The 23,534-nt window shown below is 43.8% G+C and overlaps 1 protein-coding gene across 1 annotated transcript in view; it reads left to right on the top strand.

Moving 5' to 3' along the window:
* Positions 1-231: 231 nt before the first annotated feature.
* Positions 232-23,534, top strand: part of lmtk2 (lemur tyrosine kinase 2) — an 83,557-nt gene continuing 60,254 nt past the window's right edge. Inside the window, exons 1-2 of the mRNA XM_080776482.1 lie at positions 232-959; positions 22,998-23,146. Of these exons, the coding sequence (XP_080632608.1) occupies positions 839-959; positions 22,998-23,146 (270 nt within the window). The 5' untranslated portion in view covers positions 232-838. The remainder of the gene's footprint in view (positions 960-22,997; positions 23,147-23,534) is intronic.

The following is a 23,534-nucleotide window of genomic DNA, read 5'->3' on the forward strand; positions in this document are numbered from 1 at the left end:
GGTGCAGCTGTTATTATTATATGGGGTTGGCATTTCAATCAACAGCTGTAAAGAAGAGACCATCGACGTCGCCCGATTGGTCCCTTCAGAGCACTCGCGGGCCGCTATTGGCCGCGGCCACACGTCCGTCTCGTGGGTAGTCCCGCCTCCCTCGCTCCCTCCCTCCCCTCCCTCCCTTCCCACTCTCGTGCATTCCCCATGACACTGTGACGTAGTAAGGAAGCAGGAACAACATGGCGGCGCTGTGGCAGCGGCGGCAGCATAGCAGCGCTCGAGCCTCCTCCACCGACTCCGAGGAGGAGAGGCTCAACCGTGAAGCGAACAGCCCGCTTTTCTCACTGAAATAACATGAGTTCCGAGGCCGCGTGCGCGTACAACACGGCGAAACGATGACAGGTCGCGCGGGGCGACGACGACAACAGTAATAACAACAACAACGTCTCCCTTCATTTCGTTTTCCATGGACGAGGGAGGCGGCGGCTCTTATTGGTGCTAGCAAGCCGTTAGCCTCGCTAGCTAGCAGCCTCTTTAGCCTTTACCTGTTATCATAGTAGCTTTTTGACGTGCTAATATAGGTATAGGCTAGCCCCGGCTAATGCTAATGCTAACCCAGGCATAGAGAGAGAGACACACACACACAGAGAAAAAAGATGCAGGCTCGTGCTGTTGTTTATAATTATAGAACAACGCCATTGATGTCATTGATTTAATTGTCAATGAACCAGACGTTTTTATTACACTGCTTCTTGTCTCGTCGCGAGATATTCGTGTATAATAATTTGAGACTGTAGTGTAGGAGGACGTTGTGTGTGTTAGCTTGAAGACAGACAGAGGAGAGATGGAGAGGAGGAGAATGGTGGTGATGATGGGGGACAGAGACACACTGGCTCTGTTGTTGCTGCTTCTCCTGTCGGCCTGTCTGCTGTGTGAAGGTGCCCCCCTCCGCCAGCACGACCCTGGTAAGACAGACACACACACACACACACACACACACACACACACACACACACACACCCTGTCCTAGACTGTCTCACTCTGGCTGTCATTTACAAACGTGTAGTTACACAACCAGGCAGGACCCTGGTTGGTATAGGAAGACGTGACACACACACCTAGGGGTCATGCCTTGTGGTGGACATTTTCTGTCAAAAGTAAACCTTTTGCCACAGACATACAAGATGAGTGGACAACAACATTACCAGAAAACACATAAAGAGAAAGCCCTGAATGACAATAAAAGGTCTTTAACCCTGAGAGAGAGAGAGAGAGAGCGTGCACTTGTACATTTTGAGAACCTCTAGTACTTGTTGGACTGGTAATGTGCATAGTGTCATAGTAAATCAGTGTCACAACATTGTGAAGAAAACTTGGAGACTTGACGTTCAGTTACTGGGTCTCATGATCAAAACAAGAACACACCCACCCACCCACCCAATCAAACACACCACACACACACCCAGAGAGAGAGAGCGAGCCACAGGCCTGTCTCTGTCATGACTAACCTTTAGTTACACAACCATACCATTCCATACATGTAACATGCTAACACTGTTGCTAATGCTAACCTGCTCTCTCTCTCTCACCTGCTGTCACAACATACACATTAATCAGTATGCTGCTTTTCCAGCTAGCCAGCTATCTATAAGCCTGTGCTGTGGCTAGCCAGGGCTACCTGTAACCCAAATGACTGACTAACTACATACTACATGACACAACATACTATATTATTACCACTATGGTGTAGCTGTCGGGAGTGAGTAAGATCTGTGGTGGAAGAAGCATACGACTGAATAGCATTGCACATGTCGTAGTTTTTCTGCATTGTGTGCAGGATAGTTGTAGAGGTGTATACTTACTTACTAGCCGCAATTTGCAACGCTAGCTTATTTTTTGAATGGGTTGAATCTAGAGTTGCAACACCGGCCATTGACAGCCAATACACATCCACACAGAAAAGTCATATCTGATTGTATTTAAATGACCTTAAACTCTGCAACATTTCATGACAATTCCACCGTAGACAGACGTGTTATGATGAGCTACTTTCTGTCAAAACATTCCGTACAGGTGAATAAGTTTGGAAGCGCTCGTTGGATGTCACTGACTCAACGATGCATTGCATATGTCATAGTTTTTCTGCATAGTGCAGGATAAGTTGTATATGTACAGTATGTACTTCTGTCGTTTTGTGTACATGTTCTGTATTGATGGTGCTTGAATACTTCTCATTGTTGTTATTCCCTTTGCATTGCTGTATGACTACTTTCGAGTACTACTTTCCTTGCTCTGTCTGTACCTGTAACTCTTAACTGCTGTGCTGCCTCGGGGGCGACTGAAAGCAATATAAAAGGCATATATATCAAACCCAGTGTCTTGAGAGTCGACAAGACTGGTAGTGTACAAATGGACCTGTTTGGTTCCATTTTGTACACTCAGAGTTACAGATACGCAGGGTTTGGTTCAGTTTGTACCCTGACTCTCAGAGTTGTAATTGTAACAGGGTCCACTTGGTTCTTAATCCGAATTATCAATCATTTACCAAACACATTGACTTGTTTGGTTCCATTTGTAGTACACTCCCAGAGTTACAGATTCGTAAGGTTTTGTTCAATGAATCTGCACACTCTCAAAGTAACGGTGTCCATTTGGTTTCCTAATCCGAACTATCATCAACCCCCTCAGTGACTCCTGGGAGTCCCCGGACCCCACTTTGAGCACCACTGACTGGTACAAACAAACAAACAAACCAGAAGTCACACAATAAGTGACACATACTAATGTGTTTTCTCTACAACTATACTAATGTTGAGATTCACAGAGCAAGCTGCAACCTCCTAGACTCGTTAGACAAGAATTTAGCGTGACAAAATGTCAATATTTATTGAATAATAATGCCTTGTTTCAGTCTGCTGGAGATAGAGAGAGATAGGTGTGGTAACCTTTTGATCGGGGCTTTGTCGTTGATATCTACTAACGTTTATATAACAATACTATGAAATGTTTGCCTACCAGGACCAGCATGGAATGACAGTACAATACAGTACAGTAAGACTCTTGGCACCGTCAATGTCTTGTGTCAATAGAGGTGTAAGCGGGGCGCCGATGGCCTAGTCTGGTGGTTAAAGGAGAATTCCATACTAAAAGGCTTTCTTACCTTTCTTTGTAGTTGTTACGTCCCCATCAAAGAGGTCCAGGTGTTATTTTGTGCAAAAGCTCCTTATTGGCTATTTCCCCTACCATAAGCCCTAAATATATTGCATTGAATTCAATGGGATGTATGGGGTGTTGTGCTAATTCGCTTATTTCCATCGAAATAAGTAGTAAAGTGTGCCGCTTGGGTTATTATTTACATTATGAAGAATTTTTCATTATGAATTTTGAGCGATGGAAATAAGCAAATTAGCACAACACCCCATACATCCCATTCAATTCAATGCAATTCATTTAGGGCTTATGGTAGGGGAAATAGCCAATAAGGAGCTTTTGCACAAAATAACACCTGGACCTCTTTGATGGGGACGTAACAACTACAAAGAAAGGTAAGAAAGCCTTTTAGTATGGAATTCTCCTTTAAGGCGCATATACCATAATACTGTATTCTAAGGAGAGAAACAAATGGCAAAAGTAGCAGATCTACAAGCTCAAAACGCGTCGCTTTTGCACCGCATTTCAAACTTGTAGATCGGCTAGTTGCTTGTGTGTGTGACGCTTGTGTAGCATGTCGTGGCGACTCGTGGGGCGTTAATTTACGAAACAAATACACAAAAAAAAGGTAAAATTTGGAAATGGTTTCTGTCCGACAGAAACAATATATTATAGCAACATAGGTTTTTCCCGGAACAAAAATAGGATTTTAGAAGGTATGTGTAGTAGACTCAGCCTTGGTTCTAAACGTGTTCATAGAAATAGACTAGAGGTATGTATAGGTAGACGTCATTTGTCATGAGCCTGCCTGGTAGTGACGCTTCCAATTAATTTGTTTAACCCATTCTGACCTGAGATCAGATTCATACGAGGTTTCCACTGGACACACACTGGTCTGATTAACCCATTCTGACCTGAGATCAGATTCTAAAAATGTCAGTCGTTCTTCGATTTTTCTAAAAATAGCAGACCTACAAGCTCGTAGCGCGCCACTCGGTGGCGCGCTATGAGCTTGTAGATCTGCTATTTTTCAATAGCTAAAGCATAACATGATGCTAACACCAAAAGGGGTTCCCGTTCAGAATGGGTTAATACATTTTCTTTTCATTGTACACTGTCTCTGCATTCGATGCACACATTTACCTTGCATGCTGCTTACTGTATGTCGCTCTGCATAAAGAGCCTCTTCTAAATGCATAAATTGTAAGCCTAACGGCACCCACCTAGAGCATAGACATATTAATTGGCAACCTGCCCTTTTCATCCAAATTAAAACTGACACAACACACGTTGGATTTGGTAGTGAATGATGAGTGAAGGTTATAGGCTTGTACCTAAATCATAGATGTGCATATTTATCGATGCTGTCGGGCAGGAACTTCTTATCTCCTTATTTTAAAGACGGTCTGTAACTTTGCCCCGTTTTTACATAACAAAGCAATGCATACATTAATTGAACCCACCATTTCTCTCTATAGCAGCAGTCCTCGACCATGGGAGTACTGTAGTGTATAGCTCTGGTCCATAGCTCTAATGCGTTGCATTTAGAGCTATGTTACTGTCAACTTCCGGGGCTCGCATGAATGCCTCTCGTCTTTAGTGTAAATACAAAGAACGCTTTTGCTAATCACCAAAACAAAGGCGGGTCGTGTCATTAGAAAGCCTATACTTTCCTTAGAGGAAGCACTCTGAGCCCCCCACCACACGTATAAAAGGTACTTTTTGGACAGAAAGGGATTTTTTTTCACCGGAGGAAGAATATTCTCTCTGAAGCAATTCTCTGGGCAATATCGGTAGAGAGCATTGGAGTACGGTAACTAAAAGTATTGTATTTCCGGTGGAAACAAAATCCCTTTTTGCCCAAAAAGTACCTTTTTTATACATGTGGTGGGGGGCTCAGAGTGCTCCCACTAAGGAAAGTAGGCTTTCTAATGACACAACCTGCCTTTCTTTTGGTGAGTAGCAAAAACATAGTTTTTATTTACACTAAAGACGAGAGGCTGGTCTGCATTCATGCGAGCCCCGGAAGTCGAGAGTAACAGCTCTAAATGCAACGCATTAGAGCTATGGATCAGAGCTAAGTAGTGTAGTGTTTACCTTGTTCTTTTGGCATTGGAAATTGGAACGTTATGAATAGACGAATGGCCTTGTAGGCTTCGTAATGAAAGGCAGAGCCAGATATGATAAATCACTGACGCATTTAATGTTTTATAATTTTTTATTTTCCATTTTTTCCTAAATAGCGGAAATATTTGATCTACAAGCTTAAAACACGTCATGAAGCAACATGTTGTGATCTTGTAGATTTGCTATTTCTGAAAAAAATTGAAAACATGGAAACGATTATGCAAAAATAATTGCGATTACCTCAACTAATTGTGATTATGTGATTATGTAATAACTGTGGCACGCCTAGAAACACATTGCAGTCTCCAGTTGTAATCCTGCTGTTTGTTTTGGTAGACGCCTGGGGATATTAGACGGGATATAAAACAGTGAACATTACAGCCAGAGTGCAGTGTGTTTCTGCAGGTATAAACGACAACAACAACCCTACTCCAGTGGCTGATGGTGACCACTGGGATAGAGGGAAATGCTGGCTATATGAATGCCCTACTTCGTCATACTGCAGCGTCTAACAAAAGTAGTCACATAGCCGACGTACACGCTCAAAACACGTCTCCACTCCATGCAACACGTTTTGAGCTTGTCGATCTGCTATTCTATATTTGAAGAAACAGTTTTGGACATATGAGGTTTCCACTTTCTAGACTGGAACTCACCTATGCTTTCTATGACATAGGCAGCTCCCGGCAGGATCCCACGAGATAAACTACACGCAGCTGCAGGACTAATTAATTAGAGCGACAGAGAGTGTGTGTGTGTGTACGTGTGTGTGCGTGTGCGCGCATCAATTTAACAAAGGTGCATAGACGATCAGAAATCAGCAGAGTGTGAGCGACGTTTGCGCTACTGTATGCCGGATTGAAGGTTTCCGAGGCTATCCACTTTCCACCTATGATATTCTATGTCTATGATCTATAGATAAATTGGTATTTATAGACGGTCAGGTTTATTGGATAGCTGTAATAACTAAGCAGCTTAAGGCAACTAATAATAATAACATCTTAGAACGGCAAGTTCAGGAATTAAAACCAGGAAAAGAGAGCACTTGCGTTATGCCGTATCTAGAGTTGTTACGATATCGGTATCGGAAAAGCTGCCGATACTGCCTAAAATGCTGGCACAATACCTATGATACACGGGATATCAAATTGGTGTGGCCATACTTGTGTTCTTCTATCACAACATTGCAGTGGACATGTTTGTGAGTTATTAAGCCGTGATTTGTCACAAAGTGACATACATTGTGAGCTTGTAGATTGACTATTTTTAGCTGCTCTTGCTCATCAATCTTCGGCCCTTTGTTTTATTAAAGCCACGTCCAAAAGATTGCCCCCGGGGGGGGCGGTTGAAGTTGACTTTCTAACCACTTAAACTTAAACCCTATATACTACCCCCCCCCCCCCCGCCCCCCAGGACTCTATAGTAGGCTGCCACCTGTTTGTTTTCACTCTCCAGTAAATAACTTTAACCCCCCAGAATAGGCCATGCTAGGGTTCAAGCAGTTAACACAATATAGTGGCGGCAGGCAGGCAGGAGGGCAGGCAGGAAGGAGGACAGGCAGGCAGGCAGGCAGGCATAGGCGGGCATGCAGGCAGACATAGGCAGGCAGGCAGGCAGGCAGGCAGGCAGGCCCCTGCCTGTGACATAACCGGGGGAGAGTGGTATATGGATAATAAAGCGCTGAGGGGGGACGACCCACAACAGCCAATGAATGGCCTCTCTTGTTTTCACTGTAGATTGCACTTTCTTACAGTCTCATTGACAATGGTCTGCGCTGGCCTGAGTGACCCCTGGTGAGACATGAATGGAGCGACGGTCGTGGTCTTAGCAGGGCGGCTGCCGGGTCACCATCCATCAGGAAACGGTTGATTTAAGTGTGATACGAAATGTTTACGTTTTACAATTTAATTGCATAGAATAAATTGCGGACTGGATGCGTAAACGCAGGTAAAAATCCGAAAAAGGCAGCAGTGTGCATGGTGTCTTTTATAGTGATGCTCTGAATGATCGGTCGTTGCCAAATTAACCGATCCGTTGGGTGCCCAAGCCTGATTTGAGCTTTTCCATTGATCTGATATCTCAAACCCTCACCCTAACCCTAACCTCCCACGGGGCAGCACACCTAAACCTAACCTTAATCCGGACGTTTTAACGCACCCCTCAGCAACCTTAATCCGGTCGTTTTAACGCACCCCTCACCAACCTTAGTCCGGTCGTTTTAACGCTCCCCTCACCAACCTTAATCCGGTCGTTTTAACGCACCCCTCACCAACCTTAGTCCGGTCGTTTTAACGCTCCCCTCACCAACCTTAATCCGGTCGTTTTAACGCTCCCCTCAGCAACCTTAATCTGGTCGTTTTAACGCACCCCGGGCCCTCATCAACCTTAATCCAGTCGGACCGATGCTATGTCTAACCAAAGTATGCCTCCTGTAAAGTCAGCAGGGAGTCTTGAACCCTACTACATTATCCCGGTGGGGGCTCCTCACTGACAGGTGAGTCGGTACGATACAACAGCAGTGACAACATAGCAATGTGTGTGGGGAGGAATTATAATTATCATGACGACACATTTTGGGGGAAAAAAGAGCTAAAAAAACAATCGGTCACAGTTAAATAATTGCGATCCATTTTACGGTTATCGGCCAAGCTACACCAATGATACCAGCTACACTAGACGCACGGATACCGCGGGCCATCCTACGCGTGCTCTAAAAATAGGATCGGTACTAAAAAATTTACGTGCGTATGCCCCATACTCGCGTATCTATATATCCTCCCGGAAGGTCCCGCACAAATCTGCCGCGTGCCACAGATCTGGTGTAGCCAGGGCATTTCGCACGCATACTTTGTGCGCGCAGTGCGCTTACGTCAAACGCACACATGCCCGGTGTAGCTTGGCCGTATGTAATATCTGTAACAGCCGTCCCTCAGAAGGCAGCACTCTCATTGACAAGTTCCCTGTCTTGCGTTTCCCCGGCTGACCCTCATGAGGAATGAATGGACGCACGCACGCACGCACACACAGAGGTGAATATGTCACACGGAGAGAGAGAGAGGAGGCTGCTAATGTGTAACCATAACACATTCCTGTCTTATCGGAGCCTGTGAATTATTAATGCGTTGCCACCGTTCGTTGAGCTGTGATGCTGAATACAGTGAAGTGAGTGATTGAGCAATACGTCGTATTCCCCTTTTTTATGCGTTTATGGCGGCTCTCAAACCTTTCGGTTCGGTCTCGACTTGTCTGTCACTGTCTGCTCTTTAGCTGGAGGGTTGTTTTGTTACAGCAATATCAGGCCTGGTAGATAATGTAGAGGGCCACTATAGTTCCACTCTCACTCCAGAGGGGCCACATTGCATATCTCTGCTGTCGGGAGGAGACCCCATAACTCCAAAATGTTCATTTTTCAGGAAATTAAAAATATACATTTTTCAGGAAATTAAGAAAACCTTGTATTTTTTAAACAAAGCAATACAGCCTCATCAAAGTTGGTGTAACTTTATATATTGTCAATTACTTTCATGAGAGGCGGAGGGGTGGTGGAGTTAGTTGACATTTTGGTTCAATATTTTCGAAAGAGTGTGTTCAATAGCACTGATTTATGCCAAAAAAAAATAATCAAAAACCTCAAACATGGAGTTATGAGGTTTCCTCCCGACAGCAACGATAATTAATGCCCTACTTCATCATTCTATGTCACACAAAATTAGCCAAAATAGCCGATCTACAAGCTCAAAAACGTTTTGCCATGATGATGATGATGCAACAACATGCAACACATTCTCGACACAACTGGTGTCTATCTATCTAGCACTTGCATTTGTCTTCAGGGGGGCAGTTGGTGGTTGGGTAACAGTTTTGTGCCTGTCTCCCACTCTGTGATTCAGTGTTACCCCAGGCTGTGTAGGGTAGGGGGCTGTCCTGATTCCTGGGTGGGTACGACAGGTCCTAGTGGCACAGTGTGTCCACCCTGTCAGGCTGCCGGTGCCACCAACCCTCTGCTGAACTCTAACCCATTCTGGGCGGGAACCCCTTTTGGTGTTTCAAGCATTATGTCATACTTTAGCTATTGAACGAGCTTGTAGGTCTGCTATTTTTTGAAAAATCGTGAAAATGTGGCGCAAACCTTTGAATATATGTTCTTTCAGAGTGAACGTTTTTAACTCAAGTCTTTGCTTCTGGGGTTGTCCCTGGAATAACATATTTTCAGATGGGGGGGCGGAGGCGGATTACATATTATAATTTTTGGGGTCCTTGACATGAACTATTGAGCACCACTGATACAGAAACATATGGTTTTTCAGAAAACTGTCAGGTCTAAATGGGCTAGGAATGTCATTTGTGTCCCTGATGCTTCATTTTCTCCGAGGTGTCTCCTAAGGGAGGCTGGCAGAGCTGTCTGTAATAAAGAGCAGTGGTTCTCAAACTGTTTTCGTGTCGAGGACCTCCAGAACAAAATGCTGAATTATTTAATGTTCTTAATATGGATTAAGTAATTCACACAGGTTGGGCAAGCCTGACATGATAGGCTTGGGCAGAATTGATTTTTATAAATTACCGGTATTCTTTTTAGATATCGCGATATATGATACACCGATCTATGATACCGGACAAACAGTATATTTAATACCCAAGCGTACTCACTGACATCATCGACGACGTCATCGTCATGACATCATTAACTATGAGTCTATGAGATCAACAACGGCATGCCTTGTGTTTCTACTGTAATCATTCATTAATTTGCCATGAGACAAAGCTCTGTATTTCTCAGCTGCGTTCTATTCCGTAAGTGACAAGTGTTCTGTACTACTTTTAGATTTTAATCATTCTGTACCCTCAGTACTGCTAGCTTAGATTTACGATCTGTTATTACTTATTTTCCATTTACATGTTCCCACGTTCAAAGCCAAACAAGCAATTAAATCGTCAATCACATTTATTTACTGTACATGACGATGAAGCGTCAACTAATTCGTCTTGATGGTGACACAGCCCCGAGGCACTAAGCATGATGAGAGAGTGCATTTCATCTTGCACAGGCATGCTTATAGCCATGGATATATTATCATCCAGCCAACAAAACGACGGCCTCTCGTCAAGTTCACGAGATGTGACGGAGGTCCGGCCGGGCCCAATGACATGAAGACTGGGTGTTTCGTGACACGGAAGCACATCGTTGCTTCGGAGTGCAAGTGCCAGTTCTGTACATCCAGTTCGTTTAATGTCAGAGCCAGGGCATTACTATCGGTGTTGTTTTTGGCTGCACATTTCTATTTTAGTTTTAGTCATAGTCTCTTGAAGAATGGTTTTCATTTAAGTTTAGTCACATTTTAATGTTTTAGTGTTGGTCTAGTTTTAGTCGACTAAATATCATAAGATTTTAGTCTACTAAATCTACAGTTGATTTAGTTGACTAAAATTAATTTTGACAGGCCTTGATCCTAATGACTTTTACACTTGCTGAAAATAGCCGATCTGCTACTTTCAGCATGCAAAATGACTTATACTGGATCTCTTGTCCACTAGTCCCTTCCTAACATTTTAGTCTAGTTTTTATTTGTTGACAAAATCAACAGCATATTTAGTCTTAGTTTTAGTCATCATGGCGTATAGTTTATATTTTGTTTTCATGTAGTTTTAGTCGACGAAAACAACACTATTACACTGGGGCGGTGGTGGATCAGGGGTAGAGTGGCCGGATGGGAACCTGCGGTTCCCGGTTCGATCCCCAGTTGGTGTCAAAGCAAGTTGGTGAGCAAGACTCCGAACCCCTAATTGCTCCCGATGAGCAGGTTGGTGCTTTGCATGGTTTCCTCCGCCATCGTGTTTGTGTGAATGGGTGAATGTAAATAATGCACAATCTATGTAAAGGTGTGTGTGTGTGTGTGTGTGTGTGTGTGTAGGATTTCCCCCCAGAATATTAAAATGTATGTAAATACATGCAAATCCAACATTATATTTGCAAAGATATCGTGTACACACTGTGCTGTCAAATGGATCCATGAAGCCTTCTGAGCTGCAGCATCACTCAGAGAGATGGAGACACTAGTGTCTACTGTCTACAGTGTCTAGTCACTTAAAAGATACTAGTGTCTACTGTCTAGTCACTTAAAAGATACTATTGTACTGTCTAGTCACTTAAAATATACTAGTGTCTACTGTCTAGTTAGTCACTTAGTTTGAACCAGCTTATGGAGGAAGGAAAAGAAAAGAAAATATAGTTAATATGCAAAACACTTTTATACAGCTTGTGTAGAGGGAGTCCCCTCCCTGCTTTATCTCTCTCTCTCTCTCTCTCTCTCTCTCTCTCTCTCTCTCTCTCTCAGCTAAGCGGTTATTTGTTGGCCTGGAATACAGGCTGACTGTCATAGATGGAGTGTGATCTGTGATGGAATGTCTGCGGTTGCATGTCAGAAATCAAGCAGGAGCAGGTGTGTGATTGAAAGAACTGTAGTGTCCACCTCTTTTCATTCAGCGCAGCTCAGCTCAGCTCAACTTAATCTTTGTCATGTCAGTTTTACAGGTATAGAAAAGAAATTTTGTCATACAATCAGCTCCATCATTGCAGTTATAAGAAAGGTGGACTAGAAAAGGATGGCAAGGAAACCAAAACATTTTTCTCTCCTACCTCTCTCTGTTCTCAAACAATGGAGCAAAAACTAAACTAATTCATATTATTCATCCATTTCTTTACACCTGTAATGTGACAATAGTACAATACTATAGCTGATTCTGAGGCCAACTATCCGTATCTTATTGTGTGGAATAAGATGGCATGGTTCAAATAGCAGCACCACCGCTTTGGCTTATATGGCTAATCTATACAGTCTCACACTCCGTTCAGTGGAGTATAGTTAATAGCAGCAGATGTAAAACTTAAAGGGGCATTCCACTCATTTTCAACATTTTACCATGTCATTAATACTGCATGTACCGGTATACCTTAGAGCTGTTGTGTGGAAATAATACAAAAGTCCCCCCATTCCGTGTTTCCTAGAACTGGACGTGTGAAAGAAAATCATTAACATGGTGAATCACATCTTGATGATGTCATCAAGATGTGATTCACCATGTTAATGATTTTTTTCAACACAACAGCTCTAAGGTATATTAATGTTGTAAATGAGTGGAATACCCCTTTAACCTGACAATAAAATGTTGCACATACGTAGCGCGCGCACGCACGCACGCACGCACACACACACACACACACACACACACACACACACACACACACACACACACACACACACACACACACACACACACACACACGTATACACTCCTTTGTGGTGGCCTGTGTCGTTAGGACAGCCTGTCAACAGCCATGCTGCTGGCTCAGCGCTCACTCCTTCAACAGTGTGACGGTATCAATCTGCTGCTGTGGCAGCTCGTGAACATGTGTGTCAGAGTTAAAGTTGTACGATTTGTCACGCACGCTACCGCAGTGAAATCTGTTCTCTGCATTTCACCCATCTCTTTGGAGCGGTGAGCTGCAGCCGTGCCGCGCCCGGGGACCATTTGATTAGTCGCTTTGACCCCCCAATCCAACCCTTTTATGCTTGAGTGCCAAGCAAGGAGGCAATGGGTCCCATCTTTACAGTCTTTGGTATGATCGAACCCCGACCTCCCAGTTTCAGCCACTGTCTGGTGTGTGCTGCTTCATCTCAACCATTCAGCCTCTGGTTTGAGCACTCTAGAAATGAACGAGGTTTGTTGGTCGCAAAGTTATGAAAATAAATGAGGCCCTGTACTGTACAAGCTCTCCTTCCTGGCCTGTGTGTGTTTGTGCATGCGAAGCTGCGCAACAGTGTCTTCCAGTAGTATTGGCGAGGTGTTTCAGCTTTCCGTGCTCGGACACAGAGACAGACACGTACGTACGTGTCTGTCTAGGAGTGGCTAGCACCACTCAAAACATTAAGCCTGCTGTGGCGAACGACCCAGGAGACGTGGCGAGGCTGAGACCCATCCATCCATTCCATCCATCCATGGGGTTGGTGGTGGCTCAGAGGTATAGAGTCCCCCAGAGTTAGTGTCGAAGTGTCCTTGAGCAAGACACTGAACCCCTAATTGCACCTGATGTGCAGGTTGGTGCCTTGCATGGTTTCCTCCGCCATCGGTGTATCATGAATGTGTGTGTGATGTGAACGGGTGAATGTAATGCACAATCTATGTAAAGCTTGGATAAAGGCGCCATTTACCATCCATCCATCCATCTCTAGCGTTGCGCGGCCAGGCGGAGGCGATTCAGTCACAGAGTGAACCGAAGTGGGTCAACTCAAGCCCTCCTCTCTCTCTGTGTGTGTGTGTGTGTGTGTGTGTGTGTGTGAGAACAACAACGCTCACTGAAATATGCAGGGGAACGGAAACAAGAGCTGGCAGGCAGATCCCTCGCCCTACGTATTGGTCCCTAAAAAATAAAAAAAATTGAAGGAAAAAAAGGGAAAAGAAAGCAACGTGCCGCCCGGTAATGACTTGGCGTGGCGCCTGTGTTGTTTTCGTCGACTGAAACTATGGCGAAAAATGTTCGTCGACTACCTTTTTTTCACTGACGAAAACTACATAAAAACTAAATGAAAACTAAGCCACATTTTAGTCAACTGTAGATTTAGTCGACTAAAACCTCATGATATTTAGACTAAATATTCAAGAGACTAAAACTAAAATCTAAATGTGCTGCCAAAAACAAGGCTGGCGGGGGCCTGGCTGCCCAGTCATAATGTGGACCCGTGACTGGGATCAGGACCTCTTAGCACCGAGGCACTGATTCCATGTGGAGCTGTTATAAGACCTGCTGGCTCCTTCTGTCTGTCTGTCTGTCTGTCTGTCTGTCTGTCTGTCTGTCTGTCTGTCTGTCTGTCTGTCTGTCTGTCTGTCTGTCATCCAGCTCCTGCTGTTTGCCCCCTCCCTCCCTCCCTCCCGTCTCTCTCTCTCTCGTTCCAGCTGTAAATGAACGAGACAGACGTGGACTGCTTCAGGTGAAGCACGTCATCGTGGGGGTGGGGGTCGCACGGTGGACAACGTACCCTACCCTCCTCCCCCCAGTAGTACTAGAGTCAAAGTATAGATCCTTGTCCAAAGATTAATAAGTAAACATTAAGTGAAAGTTGCCTCAGTCAAGACAAATGTGTACTCGACTTAAATCCGAAAATGTACAGAAAAAGATAACTCCTGTGTGAAGTGAGGGGCGCTAATATATTAAAGTCTATCTCATGTTGATTAGGTGATGTAATGGTGATGTAAAACAAACGGTGCCAACACAAACATTAAAATGCCATTAACAATAAAGAGACAATATGACGTAATGAGGCACAATATGACATAAAGTTTCCCTTCATTGTCAATGGCGTTTACAAAACAAAGATTGAACTAAAGACACCCATTTAACCTGTGTATAGGAGGGGCTGGCGCCCCTCAAAAATAGAAAAGAAAAATGTTAAAAATGATTAAATGTGTCAGTGATTTCTTTGTATATAAGGACCTATAACATAAAATTCAACTTTTTCAATTTCTTTTGTGTTTTTGGGGCTCCCATGTGTGTTTTCTATCCCCACAAATAACCAATTTTGAACAATCAGGCCTTCATGTCATATAGGTGTTTTAATGGAAATTGCTCTCAGGAACAGCTCGACTGATTTTGGCCTCATCGTGATGTCATCAATGTCACCCTACTTTGTATAATTCCTCCTTTTCTTCAGTCTTCAGTTGCAAATTTGCATTTCCACTTTGTTTACAATGTCCACCATTGTTGATTTTCCAAGCTGGCATGGAATGGAAACAAGCCTGGTTTTATCTAGCATGAGTATTATAATGACTCAAATATTAAATAATCTGCATATCAGCACCCTCTCCACCTCAGGACATTGTGGTACTGCAGCTAAAACTGCTTTCAAAGTCCAGAAAGAATTGACAAGGACTGGTTATATCAGAGTGGTGATTGAGGCTCAAACCATTAGAAATAACTTTGAGGGACATAGACAATATGATTATTAAATATTAAAAGCAGTTTTAAAATGCATGTTATTTGCGCTTTAAGTTATTTGTCATAATCGGCATCATGTGCAATTTGTGATTACGAAGCCTAAAAGGCAAACCGAAATACAAATTCTAATGTTCTAAAATAAACACAATGAAATCGCTAACACAATGAAATCGTTAACAATTAATTGTGTGGAAATGAATCGTCAACTTCAATGTGTAATGGTGACAGACAGCCCTCCCCACCACTGATGAGGACAACACAGCTAGCTGCTGGTGTTGACCTTTGCCTGCGTTCAGGCTCGTTTAGTCATGATCTAAACCACTTCATTGCCTCTATCATCAGCAGTTCAACCTCTTTTATAGATATATAGTAGGTGTGTTAGTGTTCTGTGGCTTAGACTGTAACCCCGGATGGAGGAAATGGTTTGATAAAATCAGCCTCAAAGTTACATATTAAACCAGATTGTATATCCTTCATCAGTCAGAGCAGGCTTTATTGTCACATATAGCTGCCGCTTTAAGGAAGTGGCTTAAAGTATTGATTTTTATTGTTCAAGCTCCATAGTTTTCAGGAAAGGGAGGACGTGCTTGTTGTGGATCTGCTATTTTTTTTAAATCGTGAATATTTGACAATTTCTTTTACTCAAATCTTTGCTTCTGGGGATCCCTGGAACGAAACGTTTTGAGATGCGGGGCTGCGGCCAAATACATATGCTTTTAATTTTGGGGGTTCTTTTTTTACATGGAAAAAAGTTTGAGAAGCGCTGATATAGCAACCTACAGTTCTTAAGAAAACTGACTTGGATGATATTCGTTTTGTAGAATCGACCTGGGGTCTTGATTGGTTAAAAATGATGGTGTGCTCCGGGGCTATTTGTGGTATATGATTACCTAACCGTGTGTTGTGTGTGTGTGTGTGTGTGTGTGTGTGTGTGTGTGTGTGTGTGTTTCTGTGTGTGGGCGGCCAGACGAACAGTGGCCTGTCATGTCGTATAAAAGTCTCCTCGTCATCATCATCATCCTCGCGTGTTTTTATCATGTCAGCATTTAGTGAAGTCCCTTCTCAATGAAAAGCACATCGTTGCCACCAGCACTGCACCATCCCTCCTCCTCCTCCTCCTCCTCCTCCTCCTCCTCACCCGGTCTATTTGACATGCAGTCAGTCAGTCAGTCAGTCAGTGGCTGTGATTGATTTGATGCTCGACACCCTGCCTCCTGTTAGGTCAGCATCCTTCCACCTTTGCTCGGTGTACGTCCAGCTTTTGGTTACCATCCACAAATCTCGTCTTAAACAAACATTAAATTCCCATTAACAACGCATGGAGAGTTTTACGTCATATAGTGTCTGACTGAGCAAATAGGCATAGAGTCTATTTTACGTCATGATGATGTACGATGATAACGGCGCCCCTCACTTCACACGGGTGTGATTTTTGTTTTGTTGATTTGTCTTTTCTCTACCACAAGTCCACAAATGTACAGATTGTTAATATTATATAGCACTAGTTCTCAACCTTTGTCACGTCGTCACCACCCAAAATACTAATCATTTTTGAACTGGGGACCCCCAACCCCCCCACACCCTGAAAAGTACTTGGAATTGTAGGAAGTTGAGGCATTTCATTTTAGCTCGACTCAGTTTGTGAGGCGTTGTGAGCTTGTGGATCAGCGATTTTCACACTTTTTTATGTTATTTTACATTTTGACCAGTTTTTAATGGTATAGTTTGTTGATTACTTTTGATGCAATAAGGTAAAGTAGCTTAGATATAAGTACAAGTAAATGTACAGCATGTTGTTTAGATAGATGAGGCACTCCAGTACACTGTCCTCTCCGCTGCTCCCTATTTATGTTTTTTTTTAAACATATGTTTATTCATTTTCTTTATATTACAGAAATATTTTCAACAATTGACATATATTTTTCCCCCCCACATCCCTCTGGCAGCACAAATACAAACAAAATCTTAAAACGAAATGAATTGACAATAATAAATACAAAACAAAAATAAATAAATAATGACAAAACAAAAAATAAAACGAAATTAAAACACATTACATACAGTTAAACAGATTCACAATGTCCATCACAGTTCCCTACCCCCACCCCCCAGCTGACTACTCAGATAACCACTATACATCCAAAGCCTCTTCAATATCACCTCGCCTAATGAAGTTCAAGAAATTCTCCCATATCTTATAGAATACCTCAGGTTTCTTCCTAATTGCATAAGTTAGTTTTTCATGTGCCAAACTGGTTGTTAAATTCCTCAGCCAAAAGCCGATCGTAGGGGCATTGACATTCTTCCAACATAGCGCAATTGAGCGTCTGGCCTGTAACAGGCAGAGGTCGGTCATTCTTTTTTCATTACTATTTAGTGTACAATTTAATGGATAAATACTGAGTATACATAATTTAGGACACAGAGGAACTGGACCTGACGTAATCTGAGAGACATAATGGACCACGGACCTCCAAAATGTTTTAATCTCCTCACATTCCCATAAGCAGTGGAACAGTGTACCTTTATGTTCCCCACATTTATAACATAAATCAGGAATGTTTGGATCAAATTTATTTACTTTCTCCGGGGTTATGTAAGTTCTCATTATCCAATTATACTGAATTAGTCTTAATCTAGTATTGATAGTTTGCGTTTGTGCCTTGGAACATATTAAACCCCAATCAATTTCTGAGATTTCCACTTGAAGATCCTGTGTCCATTTTTGTCTTATCTTCTCCGAGTCATCTTTATGAAACCCTTCTAGTATTCCCTATTTATGTTAATTATTTACCTTGCTTTATTGACTAGACTTCATGCTTACTCTGCTTATTGGAGCAACGGACTGACCTCATGCTTCCCGCTATGCATGAGTAATATCACAGTCACTTCACACAAACCAAATCCTAGCCCCAGCATCTCCCCCTAGCATCCAGGCACAGAGACACTCCACCAATCCTAGCCCCAACATCTTCCCCTCCTAGCATCCAGGCACAGAGACACTCCACCAATCCTAGCCCCACCATCTCTCCCTAGCATCCAGGCACAGAGACACTCCACCAATCCTAGCCCCACCATCTCTCCCTAGCATCCAGGTACACAGAGACACTCCACCAATCCTAGCCCAACCATCTCTCCCTAGCATCCAGGCACAGAGACACTCTACCAATCCTAGCCCCACCATCTCTCCCTAGCATCCAGGCACAGAGACACTCCACCAATCCTAGCCCCACCATCTCTCCCTAGCATCCAGGCACAGAGACACTCCACCAATCCTAGCCCCACCATCTCTCCCTAGCATCCAGGCACAGAGACACTCCACCAATCCTAGCCCCACCATCTCTCCCTAGCATCCAGGTATACAGAGATACTCCACCAATCCTAGCCCCAACATCTTCCCCTCCTAGCATCCAGGCACAGAGACACTCCACCAATCCTGGCCCCAACATCTTCCCCCTAGCATCCATCTATAGGTCCAGAGATACTACTGTATGGCAAAGTGAGGAAACACTTTTTTCCGTCTGCTGTTTGGTCCTTCGTGAGCAATTAGTAAGTACACGTCTCCATTTAGACCATTTGGACCTGACAATAGATTCTACAAATGTCTTTTAAATCCTTTTAAAAAACTGAAAAACCCTATATCTTTCTGTGTCAGTCGTTCTCAAACTATTTCAAGTCGAGGACTCCAAAGAATATATGTAATATGCCGCCGACCCCCATCTGACAATATGTCGTTCCAGCGACCCCCCCAGAAGCAAAGATTTGAGTTAAAAACGTTCGCTCTGAAAGAATATATATTCAAAGATTTGAGACACATTTGAAAAAGAATTACAGTTCTACAAGCTCATAGTGCGGCACCGAGTGCCGCGCTATGAGCTTGTAGAACTGCTATTTTTCAATAGCTAAAGTATAACATAATGCTTGAAACACCAAAAGGGGTTCCCGCCATGAATGGGTTAGAGCGACGTCCAGCACGCCGACCTACCCTGAATCTTTAATCGTCCCCTCATCAATATTTCACCACCGCGGACGTCGCTTCACCACAGCTGTGTTCAGCACAGAATCCACTAGTCCACAAAGCAAAGCAAAGCGATGGAGATCATGTGGAAAATCACAGCAGTCTGCCTGCCAGATCAGACGAGCTCTTTTATCCCACCTGACTGTGTGTGTGTCAGGTGGGATGTGGGTGATCGCAACCTGGAACAATTAAAATGTACAATTTAGGCATTTATCAGATGCTTAACCCATTTAGGACAAATTCCACAAAATTCCACAAAAGATTAAAAATGTTTCTATATCAGTGGTTTTCAAACTATTTCATGTCAAGGACCCCCAAAAATATATGTAATTGGCTGCCGACCCCCCCATCTGAAAACATGTTGTTCCAGGGACCTCCTAGAAGCAAAGATTTGAGTTAAAAACATTCGTTCTGACAGAATATATATTCAAAGATTTGCGACACATTTTCAAGAATTTTCAAAACTAGCAAAAATGGACCCATTTGGTTAAATGTTCTACTCTCAGAGTTACTGATCTGTAGGGGTCCATTTGGAGCCCCTCTATCAGAGTGATGGTGGTCCTTGAAATGAAATGGTTTGAGAGAGAAAGAACCACTGGCATAATTGCAACTGTATAGCTAGCAGACGTGAAGTCCACATAACCAGCTCTGACAGTGTGATAAAAAAAAAAAACAGTTCCAAAAGTGATCATGGAACTGACTCCTGGTTCCTCTCTGTTGGATCAGGTTCCTCCGGTTCCCAATGTTAGGCATGTGGAAACATGACATCCCTAGAAAAAACAAAATGTCATAACTGCCAGGCGCAGCAAGCTATATGGGTTTTTATCTCCCATTGGCTTAGAGGCACTGGAGGCAGCCAATCATGAAAAGGTATCACTAGTCTCAACGTCGACCATCGAACACTGCCATGCGTCGATATCCACACTAAACACATTCACGCACGCACGCACGCACGCACGCACGCACGCACGCATGCACGCATGCATGCACACGTGTGGAAGTAGTAGTGAAGTGGTGTTTCTTCCTGACCTGGCAGGGCTAAAACTAACGCACAGACAGATGGTGCGCGTTGGAAAGTACTGCCCGTCAACATAGATGTGTGACTGTATCTGGGAGACAATACATCTGTTTCAGTTTCCTTTTATTTCTATTTATAGTGGAAAATCACCCTGAGGGGCCTCTGTGCACTTTTACAACAAGAATACATCAAAGTCATATAAAATAAATGAGAAAACATATTAAAATGTGCATAGTTATAAATCATCAGGAAGAAAGAGAAAAAAAAAAAATGACAGCACGCTATTTTAAAATCACAGGCCGGACACGGTGAACATAACAATGGTTTCAATAAAACTAGTGGGGAACCGTATAGTCCAGAGAGAGAAGATTTAGCCCTAGCTTTTATAAATGTCCAGAGAGTTGGCATCTCTCTGACAGCTTGAGGGACAGCGTCCCAGAGACAGGGGACACGATGTGTGAATGCTCTGCCCCCCAAACCGCTATTTCTTTTTATGTGTGTTATCTGGCAGAGACTGCAGCCATTATAAATCTGTTTGCCTGCCCCCGCGTTTGCCCGTGGCTCATTCCAGTGGTTTTCAAACATTTCATGCCCGAATGAATGTACACCAATGGGGCATGTTGAAAAAAAAAAACGAAAATCTGGGGCAGTTGTGGCTCAGGGGGTAGAGTGGCCGGTTAGAGTGGCCTGGTGGGAACCGTGAGGGTCTTCCCACCCAGTGTCAGTCATCCCTGTGGGCTCCCCCAGAGTTACTGTCCAAGTGTCCTTGAGACAAATACAAATGCACCATTCAACTATGCCTTTAACTCATTTTGGACGCAGGACGCTTTTTAGTGTTATGCAAGCATTTATGTTGTACTTTTTTTCAAAAATCGTGAAAATGTGGCGCAAATCTTTGAATATATATTCTTTCCCAGCGGATGTTTTTAACTCAAATCTTTGCTTCTGGGAACAACGTATTTTCGGCGGGCAAATACATATATTTCTGGCGGTCCTTGACATGAAAATGTTTGAGAACCGCTGACATAGAAACATGGGGTTTTTCAAGAAAACTGTCAGGATTTAGAAGACATTTGTAGAATCGTCCTCAGGTTTAAATGGCTTAAGGAGCATCAATGGATGGGGTTTGCGTCATTAAAACCTGGTGGTGGTGAGTAAGGCTTTGTGAGGCGAAACACTGTCTCCAGCTCCCAAAATCAAACCTGCTGTGCCTGTAGTCCTTCGCAAGCGGATGCCACTGTGTGTGAGCGTGTGTGTGTGTGTGTGTGTGTGTGTGTGTGTGTGTGTGTGTGTGTGTGTGTGTGCGCGTGTGTGTGTGCGCGCGGCGCTCAGTTGTGAAGATGGAGAGATGCTCTCTCTCCTGTGCCGCCCGTGCCGTCCCGGACTGCTGTGTCTGTGATGCGAGTCCAGCAGACAGCTGGAAGTAGGTCCCTGCTACGCACGCACGTATTTATTCAGCAGCACCTGCTCTCCCTGGGCTCTCTCTGTGTGTGTGTGTGTGTGTGTGTGTGTGTGTATGTGTGTGTGTCTCTCTGTGTGTGTGTGTGTGCTAGTTGAACAGAAGGTGGAGCAGCATGGGAGGGTTCTTCTCTCAGGTTGACAGGCTGTACCTGATGTGTTGTGATGTGGCTGAACGGATCAACGCTGGTGGGGGAGCAACACCCATGCTGACTCTCTGTCTCTGTCTCTCTCTCTCTGTCTCTCTCTCTCTCTCTCTCTCTCTCTCTCTCTCTGTCTCTCTGTCGCTCTCTCTCTCTCTCTCTCTCTCTGTCTCTCTCTCTGTCTCTCTCTCTCTCTCTGTCTCTCTCTGTCTCTCTGTCTCTCTCTGTCTCTCTGTCGCTCTCTCTCTCTCTCTCTCTCTGTCTCTCTGTCGCTCTCTCTCTCTCTGTCTCTCTCTCTCTCTGTCTCTCTCTCTGTCTCTCTCTCTGTCTCTCTCTCTGTCTCTCTCTCTCTCTCTCTGTCTCTCTCTGTCTCTCTGTCTCTCTCTGTCTCTGTCTCTCTCTGTCTCTCTTTGTCTCTCTCTGTCTCTCTCTATCTGTCTGTCGACCTAATACAGAGCAACATTTTGGCAAGTGTCTGACAGTGTGCAGGACCTTTTCTTTGTTTTTCAAAGAAAGATACCCTTTTTAACGTATGCTCGGTTGCCCTACGCACCTGTCACTATGGCCTTCTGAGGTGTGCATCGGCCTTTTGCTGAAAAAGAGTGGTGAGACAGGCAGGGACTGCAAAGGAACACAACCAACTACCGACGGACAGTGACAGTAATTCCTATGAATATGTAAACTTTTCAGTTGAGCAATCTGTCTGAACAAAGCCTTTATAAGCTCCCTTCGAAGTGATACACACAACTACACCAGTCCTCTGTTTATATCAAACAATGCTTTGTCAGTGGTAACCAGAGACTGCTTCTACGGCTGTTGACATTTAATGTTTGTGTTACCACACATTTATGTCATATTTAGAGGAGGAAAAACATCACACCTGTGTGAAGTGAGGGGCGCTCTTTCATCGTACATCATCGTGAAGTTGACGTAAAATAGACTCTTTGCTCTGACTATGACGTACCAATGGGAATATAACGTTTGTGTAGGACGGAAATCTACACTAATAGCTGAATTTAGGGGGTCTAGCACCCCTCGAAAATAAACCACACTCGTAGTATATTTACTGACCAATGCCATCATGGATCGCTGTCCTTTCAGGAGAGGCTGGAGGAGGAGGAGGAGGAGGAGGGGGGGACTCGGCCTACCTGTCCCTGTCTCTGCTGGTGTCTCTGACGTCGCTGGTGTCTCTGGTGGTGCTGCTGGTCAACTGTGTGACCTGCTGCAAGGAGCGTGAGATTAACTTCAAGGTGAGACTCTGTCTGTCTGTCTGTCTGTCTGTCTGTCTGTCTGTCTGTCTGGAGGAGGGGTGTTGTTGCTTGGCACCCAACCTTCAGTGAAAAGTGTTCATGAAATGTTTATTGAACATAATTATGTCCGATGACTGAGACCCTCAAAGCTTGCTTCACAGATATAAGAGGTCTCGAAGAGAGTTAGCAAACCATACATACATTAATCGTTGCTAAAAGGCTAAACTAGCTAGAGAACTGGCCTCATTAGAATGTTGGTCGCCGCCGTCTGTTTCACAGACATAATCTTGATCTCGATGGCATACACATTTTTAACTCTTTTTGTTGGCATCTCCGTATATATCCGCTATATGCCAAATCCGTCTTTATCCGTTCCCCTCACCTATGG

Source organism: Protomyctophum bolini (assembly GCF_963924005.1).
Source record: "Protomyctophum bolini genome assembly, chromosome: 11".
Lineage (NCBI taxonomy): Eukaryota > Metazoa > Chordata > Actinopteri > Myctophiformes > Myctophidae > Protomyctophum > Protomyctophum bolini.